This window comes from Notamacropus eugenii, chromosome 3 (assembly GCF_028372415.1).
Source record: "Notamacropus eugenii isolate mMacEug1 chromosome 3, mMacEug1.pri_v2, whole genome shotgun sequence".
Lineage (NCBI taxonomy): Eukaryota > Metazoa > Chordata > Mammalia > Diprotodontia > Macropodidae > Notamacropus > Notamacropus eugenii.
In genome coordinates, this window is record NC_092874.1 from 396,564,568 (window position 1) to 396,582,186 (window position 17,619).

General features: G+C 40.6%; 2 protein-coding genes across 5 annotated transcripts in view; one reads left to right on the forward strand and one right to left on the reverse strand.

Annotated features, from left to right (window-relative positions):
- The window catches only part of LOC140497214 (transmembrane protein 180-like), a 51,950-nt gene extending 47,968 nt beyond the window's left edge, over positions 1-3,982 (reverse strand). For 2 of the 4 annotated variants that reach the window (XM_072597880.1, XM_072597876.1), the window contains exon 1: positions 3,589-3,699. The gene's annotated coding sequence lies outside the window, so the exon portion shown is untranslated. Of the gene's footprint in view, positions 1-3,588; positions 3,700-3,854 lie in introns of those variants that run through there. The other 2 variants (XR_011964572.1, XM_072597882.1) reach the window with 2 other exon arrangements.
- A 156-nt stretch (positions 3,983-4,138) lies between these two features.
- The window catches only part of CDR2 (cerebellar degeneration related protein 2), a 32,654-nt gene continuing 19,173 nt past the window's right edge, over positions 4,139-17,619 (forward strand). Inside the window, exons 1-2 of the mRNA XM_072597883.1 lie at positions 4,139-4,510; positions 16,931-17,043. Coding sequence (XP_072453984.1) covers positions 4,432-4,510; positions 16,931-17,043 — 192 coding nt within the window. The 5' untranslated portion in view covers positions 4,139-4,431. The remainder of the gene's footprint in view (positions 4,511-16,930; positions 17,044-17,619) is intronic.

Here is a 17,619-nt window from a genome sequence, read left to right on the forward strand (position 1 = left end):
AACAGGTTTGAAATTTTTAAATAAATAAATATTTTAAAGATTTATCAGTTTTCATTTTTAAATGTGCTAAATATCAACACATATAACCCATATAAACAAAAGCTCTTGGGATCCGCAATAATTTTTAACAGCAGAAAGGAGTCCTCACTAGTTTTTAAAAGTATAATTTTTCTGTTGTTCAGTTGTTCTAGTCGTATCTGATTCTTCGTGACCCTATTTGGGGTTTTCTTGGCAAAGATGCTGGAGTGGTTTGCCATTTCCTTCTCCAGCTCATTTTACAGATGAGGAACAGAGGAAAACAGAATTAAATGACCTGCCTAGGGTCAGAGAGCTACTAAGTATCAGAGGTCAGATCTGAATTCATGAAGCTTCCTGATTGCAAGTCCAGTGCTCCATCTTTTGCACCACCTAGTTGTCTCTTTTAAAAGTATAAAAGGATCCTCAATAATTTTTAAGAGTGTAAAGGAGTGCTAAGACCAAAAGGTTTGAGAACCACAGATATAGAAGATGAACTTAAGTCTTGGATACCTTAGTGCTCCTTCAATTTCCATAAACCATAATTAACAAATTATAAATCCAGTCATCTCTGCTCCAAAGATAGTGGTATCTATTTTTAAATTTAAAGCGCCTTTTTTATTTTTGGCCACGGTTTGTTTCCGCCTGAATACTGCCAACTAAGGTAAGTGTGCAGCAGAGAGATCCTTTACCAACACAATAAAAACTGGAAGATCAGTAAATTTTTTCTTTCATAAATGTCAGGGCCTGGAGGCAGGAGATTTGCTATTCTTTTTTTAAAATAGAAATTTATGTTTCTAATAAATATGGGAAGAAAAATGTACTAGAGTTAGTCTGATAAATATTTACTACTGGTGGAGCTTATCATATCCAGAATTTGCTTATTCCTTCTGGATCTCTGAAGACCTGGAGGAATTTCTGAATTAGCTTAGCCATACATGAGGTTTAACAGTAAAATTTCAGTCAATAATTGTCCTGCTCAGTACCACTGAAAAGTAACCTACTGTCAGTGCCAAAATCAGGCCCTGGGAACACTGGTTATCAGTAATGGTTATCAGCACCTTCATCAGACCTTTTTTGCTACAGAGGAGCGGGAAGATGTGATACATATCAGCAAATTTTTATTTTAGCTGCTCTGCTCTGGTAAAAATTTAAGAGGGAGGCATGTGGTAGCTAAAATAAATTTGCGGATTTCAATTATCCCCATGATTCCTAACATTCCAGTGTTATCATCAGTTTCCAAACTTCTAGCAGAGGTTCAAATGTATTAACTGGAAAACACCTGATCTCAACTTTAGGGCCAAATGAAAACTACCTGATAAGATTGGAGGGGTGGGGATGGGACAATTCTTTAGGAATCTACAGTAATGGTAATGCTAACTGGGAGCTATTATTGTGTGTGCTATGTCACATTAAAATCTTTACATATACCCAGGTATGACTAGTATCATAGGATTTAGGCTACGAGAAATCTGCTTTAATCAGTTACTTTTATCTCCCTACATCTGTATTACAGTTCACTGGCAACAGCCTATTTAATGACCAATATAAGCCTGGCTTTGCTACTTAACTGTAAGGTTGAGTAAGAAACTATCTCTTGAGCCCTTGGTTTTCTTTTTTGTATAGTGGGGAAGCAGAGGGGTATTGAACTTCAGAGGTCCTTAACCTGGGGTCCATGAATTTGCTTCTTTAATATTTGATAACTGTATTTCAATATCAAGAAGACCTGAGTTCAAATCCAGCCTCAGACACTTAACAGCTGTGTGACCCTGGACAAGTCACTTAACCTTGTTTGCCTCAATTTCCTCATCTATAAAATAGGCTGGAAAATAACAAACCATTCTAGTATCTTTGCCAAGAAAATCTCCCAAGTAGAGTCATAAAGAGTTGGACACAAACTGAACTGCAACAATTTCAGTATAATCGGTTTCCTTGGTAATCCTATTTAATTTTATGTATTTAAAAACATTATTCTGAGAAGGGTTCCAGAGGCTTCATTACTATCAAAGAGGGGGCAAAAATTAAAAAAAAAAGTTAGGAACTCCTGGATTAGATGATCTCTAAGGTCTCTTTTTTTAATTAATTAATTTGTTTTCAGTTTTCTACAATCACTTCCATATATTTTAGATTTTTTCCCCCTCCCTCTTCCCTCCCTCCCGGAGATGGCGTGCAATCTTATATAAGTTCTACACATACATTCTTATTAAATACACTTTCATCTAAGGTCTCTTTAAACCAGGGTTGGGGAACCTTCAGTCTCGGGGCCTCATGCGGCCTTCTAGGTCCTCCAATTCATCCCTTTGACTGAATCCAAACTTCACAGTACAAATCCCCTTAATAAAAGGATTTGTTCTGTAAAACTTGGACCCAGTCAAAAGGCTGCACCCAAGGACCTAGAAGGCTACATGTGTGCACGTTTCTCACCCCTGCTTTAAACTATAAATCCTATGGGTGAGTTGGAATGGTTCTAAATGGTTTTCTAAATTTAGAGAATCCAGTGGGCCACTCAGGGTAAGACCTAGTAAAAATCATTAAGTAGAAAAAGTTCTTTACTCAATGGAAGCTTTTCTCCTTTAGCTAAGGTGCTTTTATATTACTATCAAAATCCTCTCAGAAAACAGTCTAAAACATAAACAGATTAAAGTGTGAATAACCAATAATAGCTTAAAATTTAATGTACCTAGGAGCATCTTCATTTTTCCTTAAATGAAGTTTTAATAGTAAAACTTTTAGGTGCAACAGTCCCTATTCAGGGGAACAGACTTTTTTCCAGCACCATTAATAACTGCTTATTCCTAAAGCAGGCGAAGATGCTGTAATACAGGTTACATAGACCCTTAATAGCATCCTTAACATTTGATCATGACCAGCTTACTCCTGGCTGGCTGAGGATGGATGGGATGAGCGGAGTGGCTTCTGCCAGATCCTCAAGTCTAAGAGTCAGCAGGGGAAGTGGAGTGGCTTTGTGAAAAGAGTGAGGGGTTGGGGTTACCTGTATGGCCATGGACAAATCACAGTAACTTCTCCTGGCCTCTTTTTCTTTTCCCCTCAGTTTCCTAATGTGTAAAATGAGGTCCCTTCCAGCTCTGTACTCTAAAGATCTGGGTTTTGACAAGAGAACTGCGATTCAGTAGCATCTCCACCTGTCAAATCCATAGGAGCAGGTGAGCCCCGCTCTCCCCAAGGTGCCCCAGGTGACTCCTTAGCTCCTCCCCTCCCTCCACTTACACTGCACACCATCTGTCAGTCAACAAGTCATCCCTCCCCCAACCCTCTGTGCTCCACACACCGCACTTCATCCTCATAGGAATCTTCTACCTACAGGTGGAAGGGCCCTCAGAAGACATCCAGTGGAGCCTCCTCCCTTGACAGCTGAGGAAACTGAGGCCCGGGGGGAAGTGACTTGTCCAAGGTCACACAGGTGATTTCAGGCACCGGATGAGAACCTGCGCCCTTGATCTAGATCCTCCACATCCGACCAACCCACCGGCTTATGCTGCGCCCCCCTCCCCTCCTCCGACTCCCCTTCCTCACCCCAGCCTCGTACAATGACGGTCCCGCTGGTCCACCTACCCCAAGCCCGTCACTGGTTACACGGCGGGATCTGAACCCAGGTCCTCGGACTCCAGAGCCGGGGCTCCGCGCCTCGCCCCGCCGGGCCTGACCTCACGCCCCTCATCCTCCTCTCATCCTCAGCCCAAGGTGACGTCAGTGCGCCCCAGGGGACAGCCTCCCCGTGCGTCACCGCACCCCCCACTCTCCCACCCTCCGCCGCCCGGGGCCCCGCCCTCCCGGCCTCGGCCTACGCTCAGCACCGGCCTCGGTCACTACATACGTACCTCTTTCTCCTCCTTCGTTTCCTCCGCCGCCGCGCAGACTCGCTCCCGGACTGGTGCGGGGTGTGCCCCAGAGAGCGAAGCCCGGTGGGGAGACGTGGACTGCGCGTGCGCCTCTCTCCCCGTGAGCGGGCGCGGGGCGTGGTTGGACTAGCTTTTCAGCGCCTCTTTACTCTTTCTCCGCCTCCTTGGTTTTCTTCAGGGTCTCTATTGGTCGGTTCCCCGGGAGCCAAGACGAATCGGATCTGCCCAGAGGGCGTGATTGGCGAGAGCGCCCGCCCCTCGTCAGGGCGGCGGCCTGGGATTGGTGGGAGCGCGGCCTGGGTTTTGAATCGCTCCCTGGTTGGGGAGGGCGACTTTTGCAAAGTGCCACGTTTGGGGCCGCGGGCCGGGGAGAGCCGGCTCCGGGCTGCCGCGGGGGCACGGCACGGGGCTGGACGTTGTCCCTCGGCCGGGAATCCTAGCAGTGCCGGAGCCCGCTGGTGGTCAGAGCTCCGCGGCGGTGTGGGCGTCGGCAAAGACCCGGGCTGCGGCCGGGGCGGCGGCGGGACCGAGGCTGCCTCTGTGATACCCCGCCGCGATGTTGGCGGAAAACCTGGTGGAGGAGTTTGAGATGAAGGAGGACGAGCCGTGGTACGATCAGCAGGACCTGCATCAAGGTGAGCGGGCAGCCCCCACCCCCAGGTCCTCCGGGCGCTCGGGGGCAAGCCTTACCCCGCTCTGTAATTGCGAGGCGGATTGGAGGGTGAGGAGCCTTGGGTGGGACTGGGGAAGAAGGGTGGTGGTGGGACTGGAGAAGAAGGGTGGTGGTGGGACTGGAGAAGAAAGGAGGTGGTGGGACCTGGGAAGAAAGGAGGTGGTGGGACCTGGGAAGAAAGGAGGTGGTGGGACCTAGGAAAAAAGGAGGTGGTGGGACCAAGGGAAAAGGAGATGGGGGGACCAAAGGAAGAAAGGAGGTGGTGGGACCTAGGAAAAAAGGGGGGTGGAACAAGGGTAAAGGAGGTGGTGGGACCTGGGAAGAAAGGAGGTGGTGGGACCAAGGAAGAAAGGAGGTGGTAGGACCAAGGGAAAAGGAGATGGGGGGACCAAAGGAAGAAAGGAGGTGGTGGGACCTGGGAAGAAAGGAGGTGGTGGGACCTAGGAAAAAAGGGGGGTGGAACAAGGGTAAAGGAGGTGGTGGGACCAAAGGAAGAAAAGTGGTGGTGGGACCTGGGAAGAAAGGAGGTGGTGGGACCAAAGGAAGAAAGGAGGTGGTGGGACCAAAGGAAGAAAGGAGGTGGTGGGACCTGGGAAAAAGGGAGGTGGTTGGGACCTGGGGAAAAAGGAGGTGGTGGGACCTGGGGAAAAGGGAGGTGGTGGGACCTGGGAAAAAGGGAGGTGGTGGGACCTGGGGAAAAGGGAGGTGGTGGGACCTGGGAAAAAGGGAGGTGATGGGACCTGGGGAAAAAGGAGGGAAAGGAGGTGATGGGACCAAAGGAAGAAAGGAGGTGGTGGAACCAAGGAAGAAAGGAGGTGGTGGGACCTGGGAAAAAGGGAGGTGATGGGACCAAGAAAGAAAGGAGGTGGTGGGACCAAGGAAGAAAGGAGGTGGTGGGACCTGGGAAAAAAGGAGGTGGTGGGACCAAGAAAGAAAGGAGGTGGTGGGACCAAGAAAGAAAGGAGGTGGTGGGACCTGGTAAAAAAGGAGGTGGTGGGACCTGGTAAAAAAGGAGGTGGTGGGACCAAGAAAGAAAGGAGGTGGTGGGACCAAGAAAGAAAGGAGGTGGTGGGACCAAGAGAGAAAGGAGGTGGTGGTGTTGGAGAAGGAAAGAGGTGGGAGGGAGGGAGAAGCCCATCCCTGAGCAGGTGTCCTGCCTGGCTTCTTCTCGGCCAGTGTGCCAGCCCTGAGATGATTCTCCCTTTCCCGCCCCTCCCCTTTTCTGCGGTATAGACTAGGTCTGTGGCTACGGGCTGGGATGCTGCTGCTCCAGCTTCTCGATTGTGCACTGCCCTCTTGGTTATCTTGCTGAGTCCAGGTGAACTGGGGTGAGCGGGGATGGGGATGATCGGAGTGAAAAAGGGAGGTTGCCGAGACTTATCGGTCCCGTCACTTGGTTGCTGCTGCTTCGCTTGCGTTAAACAATTAAACGTCGTTTGTGCATAATTTACCCTTGCCGAATTGTAACGCCTGAGTACGTACCACCCTACCTATTGCTTGTCCTCCGAAAGCTCCTTTGCACCCCAGTACCAGTGCTTGCTTGAGGTGGATTTCTCAATTGGCTTTAATTCATCCCAAAATAAACACTTTCTGATCTGCTTACACATCGGGTTCACTGGCTCATTTTTAGCATATTGAACAGATCCCAGGGATTCTTGCACGCTTGAACTACGTAGCCTTTCCACATTTTAAGCAAGTCTTTGTTTAAACTATGAACAATGCCCACATTTAGGTTAACTTTAAGCAGGTATCTTGATTTTTATTTGTAGAAGTGAGTACAAAATTTAATGAGGGTTTGAAACCAACAAAACCCTTTTCCACGCCCACAACATTCTCCAAAGATCTAAGTCAATTTCACCTATCTAGTCTTTATAGTCAGTAATTTTTATGAAATAGAATATACAGTGGCAGTGTGGCATAGTGAGTGGGTAGAAAACAGCCAGCCTCAGAGTCAGGAAGATGTGGGTTTAGGACTTGGTCAGAAATATACTGGTTTTTAGACCTTAAGCAAGTCATTTAACCTCTTAATGTCCCAAGTAACTCTCTAAGACTAAGTTGTAGAGCAGGTGCCTGTTCTTTATGATAAAGGGAGTTGCTTACATCAATGAAATCATAGGTCTGATTTTTTTTAAAAGTATAGATCACTTTTAACATTGCTGTGAGTAGGCACATTTTACAGCTTAAAGGGCTGAGAATTAATTTGCCCTTTAAATTCCAAATGAGATTAATGAAAGGCATTAGAACACTAAGCTTCCTCTTCAAGGAATATGTGCTTAATGACTTGTAGCCTTTTTAGAGTTAGAGAAAACAGTATGTATCTGTTCTTTAGGATAGTTTTTTCCAAACTAATTTGCCTTCAAAAATCATATGACCAAAGTAGTCAAGCCTTACATTGTCTATGTAATCCAAACTAGTTGACTATTGTAAAATAGTATTTTCTATAGTTACCCAAGTTTACTGTTTTAATACAGCACTGAGTTTATATTGCAGGTTTCCCTCTATGTATTAGGCCATTTATTACTCAGATATGTTCTTTAGAATTAATGAAGTATCCACATATAATGGAGATAGGAGAGTAATCTGAAAGGAAAGCTGAATTTAGAGTCAAAGGACCAGGTTTCTTATTCTAGCTCTGCTACACATACTACCTATGTGAATTTAGGCAAGTCTCTTAACCTGTCTGAGCCTGAGCTTCTACATCTTTAAAATGAAGGCATTGGAGTAGTTAATCCTTCAAGCCTCCTTTGAGCTGTAGATCTATGTATGCTAAGTGAAAACTTCGGGCTAAATATTTCCAAGTACTATAAAAGGAGCTGTTTACTCCCTTCTGCTTTTCACAAGTATAAATCCAAGCTCACAGTTGTGTATTGTACTAGAATTGTTGTCTGCCTTTGCTCTTTGTAACTATAAAAATTTGTTGTGGATAACCACTGTTAATATTTCACCTACTCTGAAATGAAAGCAAATGTTAGAGTTATGTGAAGAATTCCTTTTAACTTTCTAGACTTTAAATTTTAATGTAGTGTTGTAATCAACCATCTTTGAGTTGGAAGGAACCTTAAATGTCATGTGGTCTAATGCTCTTGCCCCTACCTCAAGGTATATTTTATACTTTTCAGAGTGCTTTCACACCTATTATCTCATTTGATTGCCATTATAACCCCACAAAAAAAGGTAAGACAGTCATGAACACCCCAAGGATGGGAGATGTGATGTCTTTTCATGTGTATAACCTGCCAAAATGCTTGTAAAAAAACTGAAAATTGAAGTGCCTTGGATCCAAATATTTGTCGAAGTACTTCTCTAGTGAGTGTTAATTTGCTGATGTGTAATGTTTAGAAAGTCAGGAGATATTTTCTCATTCTGTAAGTGAAATATTCTCCTCTCCTGTTAATTCAGTGGTTTGTGTTCTTAGCATGACTAGACTTCACATATTTACTTTTGTTGTCATTCCCTTTTCCATTTTCTCAGTAAGGAGGATTTGGAAACAGCAAAGCAAGTTACCTTTAAAAAATCTGCCACCTCTAGCTCCTTCTCCCACGCAGTTTTTAAATTTAGTCTTTAGATGTCTCAAAGACATCCATCAGTCTCGGAGAAAACCTCCAGGAAGTACTTCCAACTACAAAAGCATCTCTCTCTAGCAATCTTTGTGATTTTTAGCTAGGTCAAAAATATTTTGCTAAAAATGTGTTGTATTTTTTAAAAATTAAAAATAATGAAGAACCCATCTTTAAAATGGAGACACTACTCTGCCACCTTATATCTCACTAGAATCATAATAATAGTCAACGTGGATCTTTTATAGAAAGCTGCAGGAAGGAGAAATTCTCCACTTTTGTAAAATACTTTGATGCAGAGAGACTGTCTTTTGTCAGAAGGATTAATGTGGTAAAAATACTGACAGTGATCTATTTGAGTAAGAGCTTTTCTGGGACAGGAGCCTTCTGTACAGGGTAATGAAGGCTTACCCTTTGAAATGTGCCCCTGAGAACAAGGTGAAGAGACTTTAGAGCTCTAGTTTTCTTTTAGGGCAGCTGCTGTTACATCTGCTAGCTTTGTGAGCTAGGCACAAGCCCAGAATAAGGATTCAGGTTTCTACTGTATACGTCAAAAAGCTACAGCTTGATTTTTATAAGAATACCAAGCAGTGTGGCATTGCTTTATAAAACTTCAATGTCTTCTGAAGTTGAGAACGTCTGCCTTATGTTAAACTTCTTTGCTGAATCACTGTGTTTTGTGGGTGCTTAAAACTGATACCAACATTTTACGAATGTTTATGCCTGGGATTTTTGCTTTTCCAAAAGCTTAGCAACAGGAGTTAACACCGTGTTGGTCAATGACGCAGATTATTTCATTACTTTATAATGGCAAAAGCTTTCAGTTCTCATGCTCATGCAAAGCTGTTGCTTCAGACTATCAGCTGATGTGGAACTTATTTGAGAGAATATAGTAGCTGCCAAAAAAGATGTTTTATTTTTCTATTTTTATTTTATTTTTACAAAAGATGTAAAATTCACTGACAACTTTTTTATTAGCTTCGGTTTGGACATTCTCTCCCATTGCTGCATTTAGACCCAGTTTTCTGGGAAGGAAGAATTATATTGATGTTTGAGCACCTACATAGCACTGACATAGTTAAAACACACTTTAACTTATTGAATCCTAAACTATATTCCTAGCCTTAATCACTGAATGGGTGTTGCCTCAATCAAACTGAGACCTGGGAAAGACCTTAAACTTAAAAGGGCCATGGTTTCTTACTGCATCTGAAGCCATCTCCAGTCATCATGGTTGATATCTTTTCTACTGAACCCAGGGGGTTATTGAGGAAAAGGAGAGGCTGGTGATCTTGCCACAACCCTCCCTCACTTAAATCCAACTCACTTGCGAGTCATGGCATTACCTTCCTGATGTCATGGTCCTCTTGGACAATGAAGGACCACCAACATACTTTAACTTGTTGACTCCTATAATATAGAAAGGCATTACTATGTTGGATTTCTGAGCCTGCAGTGAATAGAAAATAACTTCATAATCATAGACTCATAGAGTCTTGGAACAGGAAGGGCCCTCGAAGTCATCTGTAACCCCTTCATTTTATAGTTAAGGAAACTAAGGCCAAGAAAATTTGGCGCTTGTCCAAGGCATATAGTGACAAAGTTAGGACCAGAATCCAGGTCATTTGATTCCCCAGGTAGGTGATTTTACCATTAAACAACTGAAAAAAGAGAACCCCTTAACTAAAGATACCCTCATAATTATTTAATGAGAAATGAACAGGATCTTCTCTACTTTGTTTCCTTTTCACTATTGCCTTAATTGAAAGTGCCAAATAAAGTTACTAAAAATTCTCATCTATCTCCACTCTGGAAAGCCTTTTTAGGCTTGTTGCCAGTTTTTGTCTACAAGTAGGAGCCAGATGCTACACAACCGGAAAAGAATAGTTTTGCAACACACACACACACACACACACACACACACACACACACACACACACACACACACACACAAAAACAACGACCAAAAAAACTTGTCCTTAAAATAACAGAAGCACTAATAGTCCATAGTGACTTCATGAGTGGTTTGCTGTTTCACAAAGATAAGGGCATGCTCTTATGGTTAACACTGGTCTCTAAAATCCTAGGTTGTCAGATATTCAGGAGCTTGTGTAGCTTAAGGTTACCTGGCTGTCAGGACCTTGTGTAACTAAAAATGTAGTTTGTGATAAAAATATACCTTAAATTCTATGCTGTTTGTCTCTCACTTGAAGAGTTCTGTACTTTGTATTCCTTTGAACAGTAGGAAAATTGGCAGAAGTGGTTAAGATTATGCTAAAGATGAAGCTGGTTGCTTAAATAAAAGTATTCCTGACAACCCTATACAACTGAACAGAAAAGTAAAGTAGTCTCTAAGTAGAGGTCGGATTCTGGGAAAGGTTTCCTTTCAGATGACTAATTTAGGATGTCTTTGCCCTGCCTCTGGCTGTTATACTCAGTGACAAACAGGCCAGGGCACAGGAAGAAGTTTAAGTAATATCTAAGTAATGAGGTTATGGCAGGCTTTGGCCTCCGTTAGGGTACGGTAGTGTCTGCGTGGTTCTCGCACACCCTATTTGTATAAACTATTTTCTGTAGGACCTCGGTCCAAAGACCGACAAGAATTTAATGAATATTATTGGGTAGTAGCAATTTATTTTTCAGTTGGAAAAAACCAGGATGTAGGCTTGCTTGTGCCTGTGACTCACCCACAGAATTGGCAATAACTATCCAAGTTTTTTAATTCCATTCCCATAGTTCCATGTATTAAACTAAGCTAAAAAGAACAAGTTCTTCTGCAAAAATAAGTGGTGTTTTTTAAACTGACTACTTGTCTCCTGCAGGAATTTTAACTTTCCATAAATGTAAAATGATGCTGGTCTGGATGATGAAGGAGGTGATGATAGGGGTGGTATACAGGTACCACCATGTAAACTCAGAGAACTGAATTACAATCTCTGTTTTGCCCCTGACTCAGTGCAGTTTTTTAGACCAATCACCTGAACATCTTTTGTGCCTCTGTTGTCTCATCTGAAAAATGAGACTAAATGTCTTATGTTATGAAGATTAGCATTTTGCTTCATGTCATTTGTGAGAGAGGTGTTGTTACATACATATACTGGTGGTATTATAGTGAGTTGAGGCCTGATATCTCAGTAAAATATATGCAGTATTAATATTTATTGTAAGTAAATTACTAGAAAATGTATTTTAACACTAGATTTGTTAGTATTGTAAGGATTTTGCTTCTTTATTTTTGGTCCTGTGGCTATGATTTCATTGGTGCAGGGAACTCCCAGTGAAGGTATTTCCTCCACCAAAGTAGATCAGTTCTACAGCTTTGGGCCCAGGGTCAAGAGAGTTAGTATGTGTATAAACGGAACTTGAACCAAGATCTTCGGAACTCAGACTAACTATTCACTATGCCATGGTATTTCTCAGTTTCTTTAAGTAGTTGCAAATACTTTTAAATAACTTTCTTCATAATAGTAATACATATGTCTACCTAAACATGCACACACAGATATATGTAATTTAAGTATACATTGTGTTGGCATTGGCTTTTGTTCCTCATTACTATATTCCAATATTATTGGTTAATTTATATGAAATTTTAATGGCACTAGCAATAAGAAAGGACTAAATACTATTTCTCCATCTTTTTCTCCTTTAAAAACTTGGCTTTATATCAAATGTGACAAAATACGATGTTCCAATTGTTCATAATAAATTTACATTTTCCCATTTCACCATTTATAAATGTGCGTTTGATCCTAATAGAAAACAAATATCTTTGCAATGGGCTTAAAGCCCAGGGACCCCAGAGTTCATCCTGGCTTAGCCACTGACTTTCTCTGTGACCTTGGGCCAATCACTTAAATCTTCTGACTCTTAATTTCCTCATTCATGGAATAAGAATAATAGTTACATGACCTTTATAGGGGTGTTGGGAGGGAAATCTCCTGTGCTATAAATTAAATATGTTGTTACATAGTGTCTCACAATTTACAAAATGTTTTCCTCAAAACAACCTTGAGAGAACGTGTTAAGTATTGTATTATTACGCACATTTTATAGATAGGGAGAGTGAGAATAGGATGTGAATTCAGGTCTCTTAATGATTCCCAAATTCAGCACTGGAAAGAGTAAAGTTGTAATCTCTGATATCATAGACAGAGAAAGACTGGGGTGAGCTAACATGTTCCCTCTTTTATGATTATAAGGCAGTTTCTAGAATGGGTCAGGAGCTGGAAGTGGGGATGGATCCAGAGCAGAGGCACCTACAATATGAGATTCTTTTCACTTGGTTTGGGGGTTTTTGTTTGTTTTGTTTTTTACTAATACCATAGGCCCATTTTTCTACTCAGTTACAGTATAATCCACTGTAAACTTATTTCACCATGTGGCATCTTAAAAGGTTCATTTCTGGGTGATTTAATCATTTTATTAATAATGTCAGCATTTTAATGAAAGTATGGTCATTTGACCATCTCTCTCTTAGACCAAAGACAATCATGATGTCAGGCTCGTAGTTTTGACTCCCTTTTAAGAGTAGGTGTTCCCCACGGTGACAGTCAACCTTAATTGGCTAACAGTTAACGGAAGGTGGGCTTTACCAAAGGGGAGGGGGCTTACTCCAATGATGGGCTAAAAGTGAAATTATGTCACCCTTGGACAGAATTATCTCCATACCCAGACCACCCCCAGCCTTGGGCACTTTAGACAAAGGGTCTGTCTCCCCCCAGACTTGACTGAATGGAACTCATCTTAGACTCGAGATTCCTTATAAGATGGTGTGCTGTCAGGTAGAGGAGAAGGTTAGCTTAACCTTCAGAGACTGAGATCTTGAACTGAAGAAAGGGAAAAGGAGAACCTCTGAGTCTTACCAAATCATTATTAATAATCATTTCTCTCATTCCCCTATTTGATGTTTCTGTTGAGAGGTGCAGCCTCCCTAATGGCTGGTATGACAAACACTTCGTTAATGTTATTATCTATGGAACTTAGAAGGGGAGATTATGTGAGGGGAAAATGGAAAGATGGACAGGCACTTCGTCGAAATCAGAGGGGGCAATCCCCTTTGATAAGTAGGTTTTACAGATAAAAGGTGCCAAGGGAAAAGGTGAACAAACAGTAAAATAAAAGTCTCATGCCTCTGGTTCCTTGGAAGGCTTTGCTACAGCTCTCTGGTTTGGGTGTGATCTCAGAGCAGTTCTTCTCCGGTTCAGGTTACTTTGAAGAGATGTTCTTCTCTGCCTACAGAATTTGTCTTAACACAATTTTAAATTTAGCTTGCCGATATCTAGGTCAAATAAAGAAAGTTAGCTCAAACGATAGGTCCCTATTGTTAGAAAATCAAATTTGGAAACTTTTAGGCCAGAGGATTTACAATTTTAGGTTAGCCAATTGTCATATTGATATATAAAGGAAACTCAGACACAAACAGAAAATTAGAACCCAATTTTTATACTTGACATTATTCATTCCCCCATTAGGAGTATGAGATTCCACTAAGTAATTAATAGCACACTTTTTATAAGAAGATGAACTCCAGTACAAAAATGAATTCATTTAAAAGTTGCCAGATTGACTTCAGTTGTAACAAAAGGCTCCAGGATGGTATATATAAATACAGTAAGTATTCAGTTTCAAAACAGTACATATCAAATAACTTGCCTTAAATTACTATCCTTTAAGGAAATTGATTGCACCAAAATTCTTTCCCTCAAACAAACTGAAGATGTTTCTAATCTAGTCAATAATTAATAGAATACAGTTTGGTTGAATCAATACCAAATAATCCTCACATATTTTAAGGACCTTATTCTATACACAAATATATTTAACTAGTAACAGATGACAAGGCCAAATATTCATCTATTTTAGTTGTTTAGAATATAGAAAGGACTAAAATTCTAGCCTAAATAGATTAGATCTTATGCCTCCATCTTATTATAATAGTTCAGATGTGTTTCAGTATTAGCCTATAATGTTATGTTCATACTGAACATATGACATGATTATAGAAATTTGCCATAGATGAAGAATGAGGATATAAGGGAAAGTGTTCCTTATCTTGATGTCAATTTTAAGCAGAAGTTACATAAATATCCAATTACATTGAGCCAGGATTAAAGTCAGGTGGGATATTTTCCATTCAGGAGGAACTGTCATGCTGGGGAAATTGAGTCAAGATAATCCTACCTCAGCCCATGCCAGGAGTCATTCTCCCCACCTTTCCCATGAGAAATCCACCTGTAGTTCCTGGTTGTAAACCCTATAGGGTTGCTGACATCATTGATTCATTGGCTCAGTAGCATTCCTTGAGGGTCATACCTGGAGTCAGACTAAAAATAATTTCAGTTACAATCCCAGAAGATCTTAAATAGCAAGTTCCAGTAATCAGAGCTTCAAATGGATTCAGCTTTCAAGGATCACATATCCTAAGTAACAAGTATTGACTATAGTCTCACATTGGTGTAGTAAGAGATTCATTGCAGAAACATCATAGCATCCTGATATAGCTAGTACTCATGGTAAGTAGATGCTTTTTCATCCCTAAATTCCACGTTACACAAATGATTGTGCTTTAAGATGCTTAATAACAAACAACAAAAGGCTTGATATGGGATGTGTAAATATAATAACACAAAATTGTATACGGAGAATAGCTTATAAGAAACAGTGTTTATAGTAAAACTTGTTCAATTATTAACCACATTCAGATGGACATAAACATAGACCACTGCTCTCAGAATCCTTTTAAACTATGGGAACATCTTTAAGGTGACTCTTAAGTAGTTTGCATGCATTTCTACACACGTTCTAATCCCAGATTAAATAACAAATGTGAGTAAAATCAGATTTCCCATTAACATTACACAAGATAATTCCTAAGTTACTATTCTTTACAAACATAACTGACTCTATTGAGATCCTATTGCTTAAAGCATAAACAAAAAAGGTTCTTGACTTTAGCCTCACAAATTAATAGAGTCACATGTTTGTTTCAGAAGCTTCTTTACTTTTGTCTGATTATACCCAAAACATTCTGAAAGAATGAGCTACTTCAGGAAATTGAACATTATGCATATGACTAGTTCAAGCACTAATTTAACCCTTGCTTAGGTCATAGTATGACCTAATTCAGATCAAAATAGCAAGATCTTTCCTACTTGCAGCTTATTACAGGAATTCTGATGACTTAGTATTTATTAATCTAATAACTAATAGATTCAGTATTGCAATAATAAACTTCCACCATCTGTCTATACTGACAATAAAAATTTGTTTACGAGAGCAGGGACATGGTTATAACAGCACCATCACTGGTCCTTAAGATCTATACCACTGTAAGTAGTCTAGCATATATAGTACCAGGGGGTCAGATTTCCTGCATGAGAAAATGAATTAAGAAAAATCCAACCTGAGCTTTTCCTGTTTACGTTATTCCCAGGGACAAATACGGACAGACATTCCCTAGCCTTGCATCTCAGATGTTGTTTCCATTGAGCTGCTGACATTTTTTTTAAAGTACCCATTTAGTGAAACTCCAAAAAGAACACTCAGAGTCTCAAAAAAGCTTTCTCTTCAAACAGCGAAGTCTCACTAACTAATCATAGGAGGTTTGTACACAATTGCTATCAGTATCATCAAATTATTACAGTAAATTGGCTTACAAATAAAATTTAGTAGGCCTTTAAAAACCACACAAAAGTTTTTAATTAAATATGTACACAACAGATTTTTACCTAAGCATTTCTCCCTAAAAGTATTTCCTCTTTCTTGAAAATGGCTTAAAATTTTTCCTGATATGAAGAAGATAATCACTAAACTTTCATGAAGTAAATTGATTGGGAACCTCTAAACTGACAGATATCTATTCAACTTTAAAGGACAAAAAAAATCTTTAAAATTGGAATTTATCAAAACTGAGTTGGTATAAAATATCTTTTAATATAAATAAATCCTCAAACTGTCATAAAAAAATAAATTCCTGATCATCACAAAATTCCTAGTTACCACTCCTCTCTCATCAAAAAGTGTTTACAATGAGGAGCCCCCCCAAAAAAACCCAAACTAATTAAATTAGCCTTATCACAATAACAAAGTTTACTAGGCCTTTAAAATTTTGCTCATTATCATTTGTCTTAAAATATATCACTAGAAATTAAAAAAATATTTATTCTGGAATCCCAAATAGCAAATATGTGATAGTTTACTTAGACCCCTAGAAAAACACTGGCCAATAACTGTAAACCTCCAGATTAACATATAAATTTAACATAACATAAAGAAATTTAGAAGAACTTTGAGATCGTAGGGTTCAAACAATTTAATGCAGCGATGAAGACACTCAGTCTCAGAGATAGGAAGTCACAAGTCAGCTGGGCCTGAAGCGCTCTCTCCATTTCCATTAGATCATACTAGTAACTACTGATGATATAAGTGGTGCGGTGGATGGAGGGGAGGTCTGGAGGCAGAGAGTGTGGAGTTCAAATCCTGATTCAGACACTTACCAAGTCACTTAACTTCCCCGTGCCTCAGTTTCCTCATCTATGAAGTGAGGAAGATAGTAGCACCCTCCTCCCAGATTGGTTGTGTGGGTCAAATGAAATAATATTAGTAAAGCTCTTAGCACAGTGCCTGGCATGTAGAAGGTGCTACATTAATGCTAGCCATGATTGATTGGTTAATTGTAAAGCAGAGATAGTAATAGCCCTGTGTCCCAGAATTGTTGTGGGGATCAAATGAGATATTTGTAAACTTCAAAGCACTATGGAAAAGCTTTGTGGTTGTTATGAGGATAATAGTATGCTTATTATATATATTTATTTTCTTGTTAGATCTGCAACTTGCTGCTGAACTTGGGAAGACATTGTTGGATCGAAACACAGAGCTTGAAGAGTCTCTTCAGCACATGTACACAACTAATCAGGAGCAGTTACAGGAGATTGAGGTAAACTCACTATATTCCTGAAGAATTGTTCTAGGCTTTTAATGTAGCATATGTCTTTTTGTTTAATTTGTATATCCATCAACTGAATACTGAAACAGACTGCTACAATGAAAGTCAGTATTTGAATTCCGATGTAGCCCTTACCAATATTGAGAAAACTTGAGTGAATTGCAAGATTGCTCAAATTAATGCCCCCTTCCTTGCCGTAGGTTTTCAGAGAATTGCAGGATGTTAGAGCTGGAAGGGAAGGTCTTAGAAGGCACCTAGTCCAGCTCTCATTTTGGAGAGGCAATGTGGAAGAAAACCCTGGACTTGGAACCAGGAGACTTCAATTCAGTCCCAACTCCTTTGGGCAAGTCACTTAACCTTTCTGGGCCTCAGTTTCCTCATTTAGTAAAATTGGGATAGTACAGTGCTTTGTAAACCATTAAGTGCTGTATGAGAGTGAGCTCCTTATATGAAGGTGGCTTACTCATGGTCAGTTAATTGAGCTTTGTCAGAGCTGGAATTAGAACATTCCTCTGACCCTGGGCCAATGTTCTTTCCCGGCTGCTGTCTCCCTTTAAAATGAACTAA